We start from the raw sequence: 16,892 nt of genomic DNA on the forward strand, positions 1-16,892 counted from the left end.
CACATGGACGAAATGGATCAGCTTCAACATTGAGTGATCTAACAACCATAGGAGTACTTAATGGTTTTGCCTTGTCCATATTGAAACGTTTCAAAATCTTTTCAGTATATGTTGTTTGATGTACAAGTAAACCATTAGGCATATGCTCAATTTGTAAACCAAGGCAATACTTGGTTTTTCCGAGATCTTTCATTTCAAATTCTTTCTTTAGAAGTTGAATGGCTTCATGGATCTCTTTATTTGTACCTATGATGTTAAGATCATCAACATAAACAGCTATGATCACATATCCGGATGTTGTTTTCTTAATGAAAACACAAGGGCAAGTAAGATTATTTGTATACCCTTTGCTTATCAAGTAATCACTTAATCGGTTATACCACATACGTCCCGATTGTTTTAACCCATATAAAGATCTTTGTAATTTAATCGAATACATTTCTTTGGGTTTTGCATTTGATGCTTCTGGTACCTTAAATCCTTCAGGTATCTTCATATATATATCACTATCAAGTGATCCATATAGATAAGCAGTCACAACATCCATGAGATGCATTTCTAAATTTTTAGAAACTGCCAGACTGATTAAGTACCTAAAAGTAATTGCATCCATAACAGGAGAATAAGTTTCTTCATAATCAATTCCCGGTCTTTGAGAAAAACCTTGAGCTACAAGTCTAGCTTTATACCTTGTAACTTCATTTTTCTCATTTCTTTTTCGGACAAAAATCCATCTGTATCCTACAGGTTTCACATCTTTAGGAGTGAGAATGATGGATCCGAAAACTTTTCTTTTATTGAGTGATTCTAATTCAGCTCGTATTGCTTCTTTCCATTGAGCCCAATCATGTCTATTTTGACATTCAACCATAGATGTTGGTTCTGGATCATCATCATTATTCATGATGTCATATGCAACATTAAATGAAAATTTCTCATCAAGATTTTTCATTTCATTTCGGTTCCATAATATTTTTGAATATGCATAATTGATTGCAATTTCTGTATTGACATCATCAATCTCCTCTGCAGTAGGAGTACTGATTTGTGGTTCTTCTTGAACACTTTCTTTTACTTCATTATCAGCTGATTTTCTTTTTCGAGGATTTTTATCCTTTGAACCGATTGGTCTTCCACGTTTCTGACGTGGCAAAGATTCATGAGTGACGTTATTGCCAGCTTTTGGAATTTCAATTCGAGCTGGAGTATTTACTGCTGGTATATATGATTTTGTCACCGTTTTTGTATCTGTAAATGCATCAGGCAATTGATTTGCAAGTTCTTGTATATGCATTATCTTTTGAACTTCTGTCTCGCATTCTTTTGTGCGAGGATCAAGATACTTTAATTGAGGTTCACACCATGAAACATCATTTTCTTTATTTTTCATTTCTCCCCCTAATCTAGGGAACAATGTTTCATTAAAATGACAATCAGCAAAACGTGCTGTAAAAACGTCACCTGTCATAGGTTCAATATACCTTAATATTGAAGATGTTTCATATCCAACATATATTCCCAACCTCCTTTGAGGACCCATTTTTGTACGTTGTGGTGTCGCAATTGGAACATACACTGCACAACCAAATGTTCTAAGATGGGAAATATTTGGCTCTTGACCAAAAGCAAGTTGTAGGGGGGAATATTTATGACTTGCACTTGGTCTGATGCGAATCAATGCAGCAGCATGTAAAATTGCATGACCCCATATAGATACAGGGAGTTTTGTTCTCATTATCAATGGTCTAGCGATTAACTGTAAACGTTTAATCAATGACTCGGCTAAACCATTTTGTGTATGCACATGAGCAACAGAATGTTCAACAACAATTCCTATAGACATGCAATAGTCATTAAATGCTTGAGATGTAAATTCACCAGTATTATCAAGTCTCACCCTTTTAATGGTGTAATCAGGAAAATGAGCTCTCAATTTAATAATTTGGGCAAGAAATTTTGCAAATGCCACATTACGGCTTGATAACAGACAAACATGAGACCATCTGCTAGATGCGTCTATTAGAACCATGAAATATCTAAATGGTCCACATGGTGGATGAATTGGTCCACATATATCACCTTGAATTCTTTCAAGAAACATTGGTGATTCTTTCTCAACCTTAAGTGGTGAGGGTCTAGTTATCAATTTTCCAAGAGAGCAAGATGTACATGGAACCATTGTATCATGATGGATTTTTCTATCCTTTAGTGGATGTCCATGAGTACATTCAATAATCCTTTTCATCATTGTTGATCCTGGATGGCCTAATCTGTTATGCCATAAACTGAATACACCAGGATCAATATATTTTTCGTTAACTACCATATGTATTTCTGGTACATTTATATGTGTATAATGTAATCCAGAACTAAGTCTTGGCAGTTTTTCAACCACATGACTCTTGTCAGTGATACTTAAATATTTCTCATTTTCTGTTGTCACTGACTGATAATCATACCCGTTAAGGTATATGTCGGAGAAACTCAATAAATTTCTGCTTGACTTGGGAGAAAATAAGGCATCATTTATTAAAAATTTTGTACCATTTGGTAGTATGAAATTTGCCTTTCCTATCCCTTTTATCAAGTTAGCAGGTCCTGATATTGTATGTATAGTTCCTTCCGTTGGTTTTAGATCAATAAAATATTTCTCGGATTTAAGTATAGTGTGTGTAGTTCCACTGTCTGCTATACAGAGATCTCCACCACTTGATTGATGTTGTATTCCATCAAAATTCATATTGAACTTCATATATAAGAAATAAATAGTGAGTACATTAATATTACACAATATTTTAAACGCAAATAGATAGTACTGAAACATTTAGCAAACATAATGACAAAGACAGACGATATTAAATCGTTTATTTTTCAAAAGACACACAACTTAAACATTCAAGAAATCTTCATATAAATCAGATGGTTTCTCAGTGACTGTTGGATCAATATTATCCACAAAATTTACTTCCTTTTCTTTACCTTTCAGCGAATCCTGATACATCTTAACAAGATGTTTAGATGTTCGGCAAGTATTAGCCCAGTGGCCCATTCTACCACATCTGTAGCAAGATTCTTCAGAATTTTTAGAAGAATTTTCTTCAACATTTTGTTTAATGGGCTTGTTTTGTGGTTGATATTTATATTTTCGTGGATTACTATTTCTTTGACCACCACGGCCACGACCACGACCACGTCCACGCCCATTACCATTACCATAAGGATGGTTTCTACCATAGTTATGGCTTTTGGCATGATGATGGTGATGGTTATTATAACCACGACCTTGCCCGCGTCCTTGTCCCTGTTTATAATTATTTGCAGTATTTGCTTCAGGGATTGCAAGTGTACCAGTAGGACGGGATTGCTGATTTTTCATTAATAGCTCATCATTTTGTTCTGCAACTAAGAGATATGAATTAAGTTCAGGATATGTTTTGAACTTTAGCATTCTCAAATTTCTTTGCACTGTGATGTTTGCAGCATTCATTGTGGAGAAAGTTTTCTCCATCATGTCTGCATCACTAATTTCATGTCCACAGAATTTAAGTTGTGAACATGTATTATACAGAGCTGAGCTGTATTCATTTACTTTCTTAAAGTCTTGGAACCTTAATGTTCTCCATTGTTCCATTGCAGCTGGAAGTAAAATTTCTCTTTGATTATTGAATCTGCTTTTGAGACCTTCCCATAAAACTTGGGGATCTTCTACAGTCACATAATTATTTTGTAAGCATTCATCAATATGTTGATGAATAAAGCAACATGCCGTAGCTTGTTCTTTTTCAGAACAAGTGTTGTTTTCATTTATGGTTTCAAGAATGCCCATTGATTTAAGATGCATTTTTACTTTTATAACCCATGGCATGTAGTTGTTTCCAGTTGATTCTAAAGGAGTAAATTTAAGCTTTTCCAGATTCGACATTTTCTATTATCAAAAATTAAAACAAACATCATGATAAATTAGAGTCAATTTATATTCATAAGTATATAAACATTAAACATAAATTTAATATAACATAAATGATAAGTAGGTGACAGTGTCGACCATGTGTAAGCAATCATAAATAAATGTTATATAACAAAAATATAAATATTAGTAAACATAAATGAAAATTTGGCGACAGTGTCGACCATATATTTTTTCAGGTGGTATAACCGACCTATATCATTCTGGTGGTATAACCGACCATATATCATTTTGGTGGTATAACCGACCATATATCATTTTGGTGGTATAACCGACCATATATCATTTTGGTGGTATAACCGACCATATATCATTTTGGTGGCAGAGCCAACCATATTTAGTATTAAGATTATCGTGCTGATAACGTGTTATAATTCAGTAGGCTTATAACTACCTTTAGTGGTTTGATTCTTGATTTAGAATACTAATAATGAAGTGTAAGAACAAAGATGATAATGGAGAGAAAGAAAGAAACACTTTGTAAGTGTGAGAAATGGTGCAAGTTTAATGCTTGCATTCATGAGTATTTATAGCCTAAAATCTCAATATAAAAATACATACTTTGTGTACCAAAATTGACTATATGTATACACCAAAATTGACTATCCATATCTATATTATTATTATTATTATAACACCTACTACTATTATTCTAATCTATGATCTAATATAAATGCACAATTGCACATGCTTCATTATCTATTTTAACGTAACGCACTATTTCCCTTTAAGCAGTAGGTTGGTTAGAAAACTTTTTCTCTTTCGTTGTTACTCTACATTCGCTTCGTCCTCCGCTTTTGACTCCTCTGTTGCGCAAAAATTTTGATCCCCCGTTTAGTGAGTCGTGAAAGCACCTACTTTATGTTTAGACGTGCTTTCCTGGTTTTATTGAGTTAGTGTTAAGTAGGTGATGCCCTCTCTTCAAAATGAAACTTCCCTTCCGGCATTAGGGATCCTTCCATAAACTTCCGATTTGTTTCAAAATGTGTGTTTATCGTCTCTCATATTATCACGCTTTTTAAGTAAGCCATGAACCATCAACGTACACTTTTATGTAAGTCAGAGCTTGTCCGTGCAATTTTTAAAAAATAAGGACGATTGGTGTAATTTCAATAAAAGCACATGGACGACCGTTGAACACTACTAAATCAATTAGGGACTATCGGTATAATTTGCAAGAGATAAAAACGATTTATGTAATTTCGTGTAAGAATCAGGGACTATCATTTACTCTATACTTTTTCTATTAATTCTCGTTTTATGACATGATAATTCAAAATTCAATAAGCAACACACACACATTTTTAAAACAGATATACGTACGTTAATGGTTCATTTGCATGCTCATCATCACCTTCCTCCATCTTCCTCAAATGATGATTCATGGAGAATTTACATATGTTTTCTCTGTGATCTTTCGATATCCATTAACCACGATAAATCCTTACATATATTCATCATCATATTCATCATCATATCGATTATTTCCAGAATCATAAAAATATAAATTAAGTGTAAGATCTCTCATTAATTATGTTATAATTATATATTGCGTTCGTACAACTGATAAATCATTCATCTAGATTTGTATACATTAAACAGGATACTTGTTATTGTGCAGATAATATATATTATATATAAACACGTTATATCAACAAATAATTTTCAAATTGGGGGTTCATGAGGTATTCTATAACTAACTTGGATTGGAATCACAATATGTAGATCGATTGTTTTCAATTGGGAGATTGTATCTTAAAATTTAAATGTATTTATTTATAGTATTTATAATTATAATTTTTTCAACCATTTTTCATATGTTTTTAGGTAAAAATGAGTGTTAGATATATGGAAAAAGACGTTCAAAGCCCTAGATCGCCTTCAACTGCACGAGCTCGACATAGAAAAAAGTCAACTGAGGTTGATTTAATAGTTAATTTCATAATTTAGTACCTAATTAACATTTGTTGTAATGTTTTATGTTAAGCATAAACTCTGCATTTTTTACTTTTTACTATACAGGCTTTTCCAGATGTAACGAAAATAAGTGAAAATGATCTGCTCGTTAACGACCAAAACAAATACAGATCAATGTGGATACGAACGTATTCTTCTGTATGGATGCTTTTGGTATTCATATTAGTTGTCTATTTGGGTCATCTTTACCTTTGGGCTATGATCGTCGTTATCCAGATTTTAATGACGAGTGAGCTGTTCAATTTGCTTAGACGAGCTCACGAAGATAAACGTCTTCCTGGATTCAGACTTCTTAATTGGTAGCACTACAAACTATGTTTATCACAACTATTTTTTTTTTCTATAAAATCTTTTATATATAAAAAGTAATGCTGTTTTATAGGCACTTTTTCTTCACTGCAATGCTGTTTGTGTACGGTCGAATTCTAGGTCAACAGATAATGCATGCTGTAACACCTGAAAAAATCTTTTATAAGCTTGCCACAAGTTTTATGAAGTATCAGATGGTTATCTGCTATTTCTTATACATCACAGGTGATTTTTAAGTTTTTCTTTTAATTAAGAAAGTATTTTTCTAGTAATGCTGATGTCACAAATAACGCGATGTTTGTTATTTGGTAACAGGGTTTGTGTGGTTCATTCTTACACTAAAGAAGAGGATGTACAAGTATCAATTTAGTCAGTATGCATGGACACACATGATCTTGATAAGTGTATTCACGCAATCGTCTTTTACTGCTGCCATTATCTTTGAAGGGATTTTCTGGTAGTCCAGATACATCGAATCTGTTCTCGTCCCGTTAAGTTAATAATCGTGCTGAAGCTGTTTAATGTTGTTCATGCAGGTTTCTACTCCCTGCATCACTTATTGCGATTAATGACGTGGCGGCTTATTTCTTTGGGTTTTTCTTTGGGAAGACGCCTCTTATCAAGCTTTCTCCAAAGAAGACATGGGAGGGGTTTATAGGCGCATCAGTCACAACTGTTATTTCAGCATTCTTGGTTAGATTAATTGCAAAGTTTAAACTTAATCTTATGCTACAAATTTACATTTTTCTACTTTCGTGATATGAAATTTTGTATTAATTTTTTTTATGTAGCTTGCAAACGTTTTGGGTCGTTACCAGTGGTTGACATGCCCCAGAAGAGTAAGTTTAAAATGCCCGTCATCCAAACTTGAACGCTACATTTAGGGTGCGTTTGATAAAACAAAATGATTACTAAATGGTTCAATCTGAATGATTCAAAGGTTCTGATTGAACTTGATTTTGGACAACAATAAGCTTTTTGATAATCATTCTGAATGAACTATATGAACAATGTAAAATCAATTTATTAATCTTGTACTTGTATAAATAAAAGAATTAGAATTGTATGGTAAGTGTTTTGGATATAATTCCAGGAGTATATTAAACGTGAACGATTCAACATCATTTGTCATTCATGTCATAAACAAACGCATTGAATGTTAATGTTGACTATTTAGAACCATTCGATTAAGAAGCAATCAAACGCACCCTTATAGTACTGGTTACTACAAACTAATCTTATGTTGAGGATGCTTTACAGGATTTATCTACGAGTTGGCTAGAATGTGATCCTGGTCCAATTTTTATGCCAGAAATATTTGAGTTACCCACAAAGATGACTAAATGGGTAGGTATTAAGATCAGACATTATGAATTTTCAAAGCAGACGAAAGTAATAGGCTAACTTGTTTGGTAAAACGTTACACGCAGTTGCCATGGAAAGAGGTAGCTATTTTACCAGTGCAATGGCATGCTTTATGCCTTGGTTTGTTTGCATCAGTTATAGCACCCTTTGGAGGCTTTTTTGCAAGTGGGTTCAAGAGAGCATTTAAGATCAAGGTTTATGTTGGTTACTTTGCTTAAAAACAAAACTTGCATTTGGATTCCGGGTCAGTGGGTTAGGTAGCATGTCAAAACAGGCCGGGTTGAACCACTCAACCACATCTATTTTTTTCCGCGTTATTTTATAATGAATAGCTACTGCATTGGCTATGATTGGATCATCATTATGACAGCAATTATAATCTTACTATACATATTCTAGCTGTTTGACCCATTTAGACCCATTTGGACAACTTTCAACCCCCCGTGACCCACCAATTTGATCCATTTGAGATAATACACAGCCCATATCAACCCTTCTGTAAGTAAAATTGTCCATGATTTAACTTATGAAAAGTTATTAACACATTTTCAACGTTCCAGGACTTCGGTGGCAGTATTCCAGGACATGGTGGTTTTACTGATAGAATGGATTGTCAGGTACTGTACTTGAGGGATGATTTAATTCCACATTATCGTTTATTGATTAAGGGTTAAAACGTTCCTGCGCGCTAACCTTTCTCTGTTATTCAATGTGGTTGCAGATGGTAATGGCTGTTTTCGCGTACATCTATCATCAGTCCTTTGTTATTCCACAATATTATCCGGTTGAGGTCCTTTTGGAACAGGTATGCTAGTTTCTAGTCTACATCCTACTTGTTTTACTTTTTTTTTAATGGCGATTTTTTGCAACAACGAATCATTTATTTCAACAACCCTCATCATTTGCACGTAACACACACATTCGGGCGGAAACCCGAACGCGATCTACGGTACGGTACCCGGGAACACATCCATATGGGCAGTGTCCGGGCAGAGGTCCGTGAACGGATGAGGTAAAACCTCCCAGCCAGGCTTATTTTAATGAGACACCTTCTCTCACGAAGAGATTTAAATTGGTGACCTCAACTCATGCATCCCACGTAATGTGGGGGATGAACTTGAGAATTAATTGTGTGTGCAAAGATGTGAATCCACATCTCTCCTGTGGGAAGAATGCGTCAATCCACTACACCACAGCCACAAGTTCTCCTACTTGTTTTATTTCATCAGTATTTCATTTGTGCGTTGCATATATATAATGTGACATAGTAAGAAAGGTGTATAAATATTTGAACAATAACAACTTAGCAGGTTGTATATTTTAGAAACTAGACTTTGGATGACTTTCAATCTGTTCCCATTGAGAGAAAAACACAACCCGGATTGACTCATTGATAAGACCACTTGTAGCGGTGGAGGTATTTTGTGAGGTGGGGGGTAGTTGGCGCTGACATTGCAAATGTGATGAAAAATTGGGTGGTGTAGTGGGTGGCGTGTTTGAGTGATGTGTCAAAATATAATTGGAATGTGGATAAAAGTATTAAAAAATTATAAATAAATAAACACGTCACATTTGATCCATGTGCCACCACCAAGCACTCCACATTTGATCCACCTACACGCCACATTATGGCGTGTTGGGTGGCGTGTTGGCCCAAATTTGCTGATGAACACGCGTGTTACAAGTGGTTTAAGTACCTCGTTGAAATTGTCACTTCTAGCACATACAGACAAGCTACATTGTTAATGCAGATTTTATATGTATTAATATAATCAATTTTGTCTGAAATAGATATTAGGTAGCCTTACATTCGAGGAGCAAGAGTTACTACTTGCGAAGCTGAAGGAGGTAATAGATGGGAGACAACTCCAGCATTGATTCTTCTTCTTTAATATGAAGAGAAGCACTAATGCATTAAGTCATATTGGTTCAACTATACATCCATAGTTGTTAGTAATTAGTATTCATTTCATTCTTTGGTATGATATGTTTAGTCTTTTCATATGAGATTGCTTACTTTGTTTACTATGTACCTCTTGTATTATGTCTAAAACGAGGATGAAAACATCTGTAACTGTTAATAGATTTCAACATTAATCGCTTATGTTTAGCTATTGACTATACGGGTAAGGTTATCGTAAAAAGAATCTTATTGTACAATGGGTAAAAAGGAGCTAAAATCGACACACACTATTACCCACAAAATAAATCAATAATGATAAATTGATACATATTAAGATAAAAAATGGTACAATTATCATATTTACTAGTAAAAAGGTTGATACACTTTTCACCTTTATATGAAACTTGTTGATACATTTTTCACGTTTGAGTTCTTAAAAAACTCGATACATCTTTTCAACCAACATAGTATCAATAAAAGTTTATACGCTTTTATACAATTAACAAAAAATAAGTGATATAAGTAGACTTTTTACTCTTTTTAGAATAAGAATCTTTTTACTTGAACCAATCCCTTGACTATTGCACTTACTACTATTAAGATTATGTAGTGTTTCTTGCATTCGCAAAACTGTAAGACAAAGCATAATCTAAAACCCAAGGAAATTCTATGGCGTCTCGATTTTGTTACTTTTATTATATATCGTATCTATTTTATTCTATTAAAGTATCTATATGTATGTAAATTATTTACTTTATCTATTTTTATTTTTGATTTATTCTACCCTACTTTTTGGGCCGGAGGTCCTCTTGGAAGCAATCTCTTTATCTGTCGAGCAAAGAGAGGGAGGACTTTCTCTACTCTTGTGAGTGTTTCACTCGGGGTGTAGAAATGATTTCTCTTTATTCTAGGATAGAGGAAGGATTGTCTACGTCTCATCTCCCCCATACCTCACACATGTGAGATTGGGCTTGTTGTTATTGTTGTTGTTGTTGTTGAATGCCGAGATTCAATTTCAGGGTTGTACATTTGTAAATATTCGTGAATAATTTCGTATAGGGTGTGTGAGTTAGAGGATTCAAGATGATTACGTAAATAAGTAGTTGCGTTGTCGCTTCAAATGAAACATAATTTGATTTTGATTTTGATTTCGATACAACTACTTAAATCTTTAGGAAAAAAAACAAAATGGTAGATCTCCTAATTACAAAATATAAACCATTTTTAACATATTCTTGATCGGTTGATCACGGGGAGCCGAGAAGTAGGTCATTGGACAAAAAGACGAACAAGCAAAAGATGAAGGAGGTGGTTAATGATTCATTGACTCGGGTTGAAGACAACAATCTCGATACAGACAACAATGAGGCCGGTTTTTTCTAGGGGTTAGTAAGACGAGGTTTATTGAAATGTCCCGTTCATATTGATTATAAACGTTCCATATTAATTGATTTCGTCGCGAGGTTTTGACCTCTATATGAGACGTTTTTTAAAGACTGCATTCATTTTTAAAACAACCATAACCTTTATTTTATCGATAAAGGTTTAAAAAGCATTACGTAGATTATCAAATAATGATAATCTAAAATATACCGTTTACACACGACCATTACATAATGGTTTACAATAAAAATATATTACATCAAAATAAGTTTCTTGAATGCAGTTTTTACACAATATCATACAAGCATGGACTCCAAATCTTGTCCTTATTTTAGTATGCAACAGCGGAAGCTCTTAATAATCACCTGAGAATAAACATGCTTAAAACGTCAACAAAAATGTTGGTGAGTTATAGGTTTAACCTATATATTATCAAATCATAATAATAGACCACAAGATTTCATTTTTTCATAAATATACATCTCATATCAGGCATTTCGCAAACTGCATAGAGATAAAAAATCATTCATATGTTGAACACCTGGTAACCGACGTTAACTTAATGCATAGAATATCCTCAAAACAGAACCTCTCGTCTGTATAATAATCTCGAAGTACTAAACCATCCATAACCTGAATGGGGGTTGTTAAGCCCAATAGATCTATCTTTAGGATTTGCGTCAATTAGGGGTCATTTCCCTAATTCTTAGGCTACCAGACTTGAAGGGCGATATTCGGTTTAATAATCCAACCATAGAATGTAGTTTTGCGTGTTTGTGTCTATTTTGTAAAACATTTATAAAGCTGCATGTATTCTCATCCCAAAATATTAGATTTTAAAAGTGGGACTATAACTCACTTTCACAGATTTTTACTTCGTCGGGAAGTAAGACTTGACCACTGGTCGATTCACGAACCTATAACAAATATGTACATATATATCAAAGTATGTTCAAAATATATTTACAACATTTTTAATACGTTTTACTGTTTTAAGTTTATTAAGTCAGCTGTCCTCGTTACTAACCTACAACTAGTTGTCCACAGTTAGATGTACAGAAATAAATTGATATATATTATCTTGAATCAATCCACGATCCAGTGTATACACGTCTTAGGCTAGATCACAACTCAAAGTATATATATTTTTGGGATCAACCTCAACCCTGTATAGCTAACTCCAACATTACTGCATATAGAGTGTCTATGGTTGTTCCAAATAATATATATACATGGGTCGATATGATATGTCAAAACATTTGCATACATGTCCATGGTATCCCAAGATTACATAATATATTAGAATACATGTATAATACAATATGAGTTAGCTAGGATATGATTAATATAGATTTGTTACCAATTTACACGTAGCTACAACAAGCAAAAATATCCAATCTTGTTTTACCCATAACTTCTTCGTTTTAAATCCGTTTTGAGTGGTTCATGTTGCTATGGTTTCATATTGAACTTAAGTTTACGAATCTATACAGAAAAAGTATAAGTTTATAGTCAGAAATACAGGTTACAAGTCATTTTTGTAAAGGTAGTCATTTCAGTCGAAAGAACGACGTCTAGATGACCATTTTGGAAAACATACTTCCACTTTGAGTTTAACCATGATTTTTGGATATAGTTTCATGTTCATAAGAAAATTCATTTTCCCAGATAAACAAATTTTAAATCCAAGTTTATCATAGTTTTTAATTAACTAACCCAAAACAGCCCGCGGTGTTACTACGACGGCGTATATCCAGTTTTACGGTGTTTTTCGTGTTTCCAGGTTTTAAATCATTAAGTTAGCATATCATATAGATATAGAACATGTGTTTAGTTGATTTTAAAAGTCAAGTTAGAAGGATTAACTTTGTTTGCGAACAAGTTTAGAATTAACTAAACTATGTTCTAGTGATTTCAAGTTTAAACCTTCGAATAAGGTAGTTTTATATATATGAATCGAATGATGTTATGAACATCATTACTACCTCAGGTTTTGTGGATAAACCTACTGGAAATGAGAAAAATAGATATAGCTTCAAAGGTGTAACACCCCAGCTTAACATGACCACAATATTGTCCGCTTTGCCCGCAGGCGCACGGCTTTTTCTTGGCGACCACACACGAGAAGCACTTTCCCAGAAGGTCACCCATCCTGGTAGTGCTCTCGCCTGAGCACGCTTAACCACAACGTACTCGCACTTCTACTCAGCCTGTGATCCCAAAACGCGTTGTGTCATTTAAGCGTGAGTATTACCTTATAATCCCATGATCACTCATGTTCGTGAGCGATGTGGGATTTGCCTAGGGTGTTACATTCACCCCCCCTTAGGGACTCATCGTCCTCGATGAGGTTTGCCCCACCACCCCCAACGGCACATGAGTGGCTCTGATACCATTCTGTAACACCCCAGCTTAACATGACCACAATATTGTCCGCTTTGCTCGCAGGCGCACGGCTTTTTCTTGGCGACCACACACGAGAAGCACTTTCCCAGGAGGTCACCCATCCTGGTAGTGCTCTCGCCCGAGCACGCTTAACCACAACGTACTCGCACTTCTACTCAGCATGTGATCCCAAAACGCGTTGTGTCATTTAAGCGTGAGTATTACCTTATAATCCCATGATCACTCATGTTCGTGGACGATGTGGGATTTGCCTAGGGTGTTACAAAAAGATCCTTGGATGGCTTGAAAGTTCTTGAAGCAGAATCATGACACGAAAACAAGTTCAAGTAAGATTTCCACTCGAAATAAGATTGTTATAGTTATAGAAATTGAATCAAAGTTTGAATATGAGTATTACCTTGTATTAGAAAGATATCTTACTGTAAATAAGAAAGATTTCTTGAGGTTGAATGATTACTTTACAAGATTGGAAGTAAGCTAGCAAACTTGGAAGTATTCTTGATTTTATGAAACTAGAACTTATAGAATTTATGAAGAACACTTAGAACTTGAAGATAGAACTTGAGAGAGATCAATTAGATGAAGAAAATTGAAGAATGAAAGTGTTTTTAGGTGTTTTTGGTCGTTGGTATATGAATTAGATATAAAGGATGTGTAATTTTGTTTACATGTAAATAAGTCATGAATGATTACTAATATTTTTGTAATTTTATGAGATATTTCATGCTAGTTGCCAAATGATGGTTCTCACATGTGTTAGGTGACTCACATGGGCTGCTAAGAGCTGATCATTGGAGTGTATATACCAATAGTACATACATCTAAAAGCTGTGTATTGTACGAGTACGAATACGGGTGCATACGAGTAGAAATGTTGATGAAACTGAACGAGGATGTAATTGTAAGCATTTTTGTTAAGTAGAAGTATTTTGATAAGTGTCTTGAAGTCTTTCAAAAGTGTATGAATACATATTAAAACACTACATGTATATACATTTTAACTGAGTCGTTAAGTCATCGTTAGTCGTTACATTTCATTGTTGTTTTGAAACCTTTAGGTTAACGATCTTGTTAAATGTTGTTAACCCATTGTTTATTATATCTAAAGAGATGTTAAATTATTACATTATCATGATATTATGATATATTAATATATCTTAGTATGATATATATACAGTTAAATGTTGTTACAACGATAATCATTACATATATGTCTCGTTTAGAAATCATTAAGTTAGTAGTCTTGTTTTTACATATGTAGTTCATTGTTAATACACTTAATGACATGTTTACTTATCATTTATCATGATTAAACATAGTGTATCAATATCTTAATATGATTCATATGTATTTAGTAAGACGTTGTTATAACGATAATCGTTATATATATCGTTTCGAGTTCTTAATTCAATAAACTCAATTTTATGTATATAACTCATTGTTAAAATACCTAATGAGATACTTACTTATCATAATATCATGTTAACTGTATATATAATCATATATATGTCATCATATAGTTTTTACAAGTTTTAACGTTCGTGAATCACCGGTCAACTTGGGTGGTCAATTGTCTATATGAAACCTATTTCAATTAATCAAGTCTTAACAAGTTTGATTACTTAACATGTTGGAAACACTTAATCATGTAAATAACAATTTCATTTAATATATATAAACATGGAAAAGTTCGGGTCACTACAGTACCTACCCGTTAAATAAATTTCGTCCCGAAATTTTAAGCAGTTGGAGGTGTTGACGTATCTTCTGGAAATAAGTGCAGGTATTTCTTCTTCATTTGATCTTCTCATTCCCAGGTGAACTTGGGTCCTCTACGAGCATTCCATCGAACTTTAACAATTGGTATCTTGTTTTGCTTAAGTCTTTTAACCTCACGATCCATTATTTCGACGGGTTCTTCGACGAATTGAAGTTTTTCGTTGATTTGGATTTCGTCTAACGGAATAGTGAGGTCTTATTTAGCAAAACATTTCTTCAAATTTGAGACGTGTAAAGTGTTATGTACAGCCGCGAGTTGTTGTGGTAGTTCAAGTCGGTAAGCTACTGGTCCGACACGATCAATAATCTTGAATGGTCCTATATACCTTGGATTTAATTTCCCTCGTTTACCAAATCGAACTACGCCTTTCCAAGGTGCAACCTTAAGCATGACCATCTCTCCAATTTCAAATTCTATATCTTTTCTTTTAATGTCGGCGTAGCTCTTTTGTCGACTTTGGGCGATTTTCAACCGTTGTTGAATTTGGATGATCTTCTCGGTAGTTTCTTGTATTATCTCCGGACTCGTAATCTGTCTATCCTCAACTTCACTCCAACAAATCGGAGACCTGCACTTTCTACCATAAAGTGTCTCAAATGGTGCCATCTCAATACTCGAGTGGTAACTGTTATTGTAGGAAAACTCTGCTAACGGTAGGTGTCGATCCCAACTGTTTCCAAAATCAATAACACATGCTCGTAGTATGTCTTCAAGCGTTTGTATCGTCCTTTCGCTCTGCCCATCAGTTTGTGAATGATAGGCAGTACTTATGTCTAGACGAGTCCCTAATGCTTGTTGCAACGTCTGCCAGAACCTTGAAACAAATCTGCCATCCCTATCAGAGATAATAGAGACTGGTATTCCATGTCTGGAGACCACTTCTTTCAAGTATAGTCGTGCCAACTTCTCCATTTTATCATCTTCTCTCATTGGCAGAAAGTGTGCTGACTTGGTGAGACGATCGACTATTACCCAAATAGTATCATAACCACTTGCAGTCCTTGGCAATTTAGTAATGAAATTCATGGTAATATTTTCCCATTTCCATTCCGGGATTTCGGGTTGTTGAAGTAGACATGATGGTTTCTGATGCTCAGCTTTGACCTTAGAACACGTCAAACATTCTCCTACGTATTTAGCAATATCGGCTTTCATACCCGGCCACCAAAAATGTTTCTTGAGATCCTTGTACATCTTCCCCGTTCCAGGATGTATTGAGTATCTGGTTTTATGAGCTTTTCTAAGTACCATTTCTCTCATGTCCCCAAATTTTGGTACCCAAATTCTTTCAGCCCTATACCGGGTTCCGTCTTCCCGAATATTAAGATGCTTCTCCGATCCTTTGGGTATTTCATCCTTTAAATTTCCTTCTTTTAAAACTTCTTGTTGCGCCTCCTTTATTTGAGTAGTAAGGTTATTGTGAATCATTATATTCATAGCTTTTACTCGAATGGGTTCTCTGTCCTTTCTGCTCACCGGGTGGTAACGAATCTCAAAGTCGTAATCATTCAACAATTCAATCCATCTGCGCTGCCTCATGTTCAGTTGTTTCTGATTAAATATGTGTTGAAGACTTTTGTGGTCGGTATATATAATACTTTTGACCCCATATAAGTAGTGCCTCCAAGTCTTTAATGCAAAAACAACCGCGCCTAATTCCAAATCATGCGTCGTATAATTCTGCTCGTGAATCTTCAATTGTCTAGACGCATAAGCAATTACTTTTGTTCGTTGCATTAATACACAACCGAGACCTTGCTTTGAGGCGTCACAATATATCACAAAATCATTATTCCCTTCAG

At 34.5% G+C, this 16,892-nt stretch overlaps 1 protein-coding gene across 2 annotated transcripts; it reads left to right on the forward strand.

The window, feature by feature from the left end:
• Nucleotides 1-5,428: 5,428 nt before the first annotated feature.
• Nucleotides 5,429-9,728, forward strand: LOC139847001 (phosphatidate cytidylyltransferase 2-like). 2 transcript variants are annotated; one of them, XM_071836598.1, is made up of 13 exons: nucleotides 5,430-5,481; nucleotides 5,589-5,652; nucleotides 5,795-5,887; nucleotides 5,990-6,243; nucleotides 6,327-6,478; nucleotides 6,569-6,710; nucleotides 6,790-6,946; nucleotides 7,045-7,092; nucleotides 7,514-7,600; nucleotides 7,684-7,812; nucleotides 8,179-8,235; nucleotides 8,340-8,423; nucleotides 9,410-9,728. In XM_071836598.1, the coding sequence occupies exons 3-13, from the start codon at nucleotides 5,801-5,803 to the stop codon at nucleotides 9,494-9,496; spliced, it is 1,284 nt and encodes a 427-aa protein (XP_071692699.1). In that variant the 5' UTR covers nucleotides 5,430-5,481; nucleotides 5,589-5,652; nucleotides 5,795-5,800; the 3' UTR covers nucleotides 9,497-9,728. The 2 variants fall into 2 exon arrangements, with proteins under 2 accessions (XP_071692698.1, XP_071692699.1); XM_071836597.1 differs by lacking the exon at nucleotides 5,589-5,652 and having other exon boundaries at nucleotides 5,429-5,481.
• Nucleotides 9,729-16,892: the final 7,164 nt, after the last annotated feature.

Source organism: Rutidosis leptorrhynchoides, chromosome 5, assembly GCF_046630445.1.
Source record: "Rutidosis leptorrhynchoides isolate AG116_Rl617_1_P2 chromosome 5, CSIRO_AGI_Rlap_v1, whole genome shotgun sequence".
In the NCBI taxonomy this organism is placed as follows: Eukaryota; Viridiplantae; Streptophyta; class Magnoliopsida; order Asterales; family Asteraceae; genus Rutidosis; species Rutidosis leptorrhynchoides.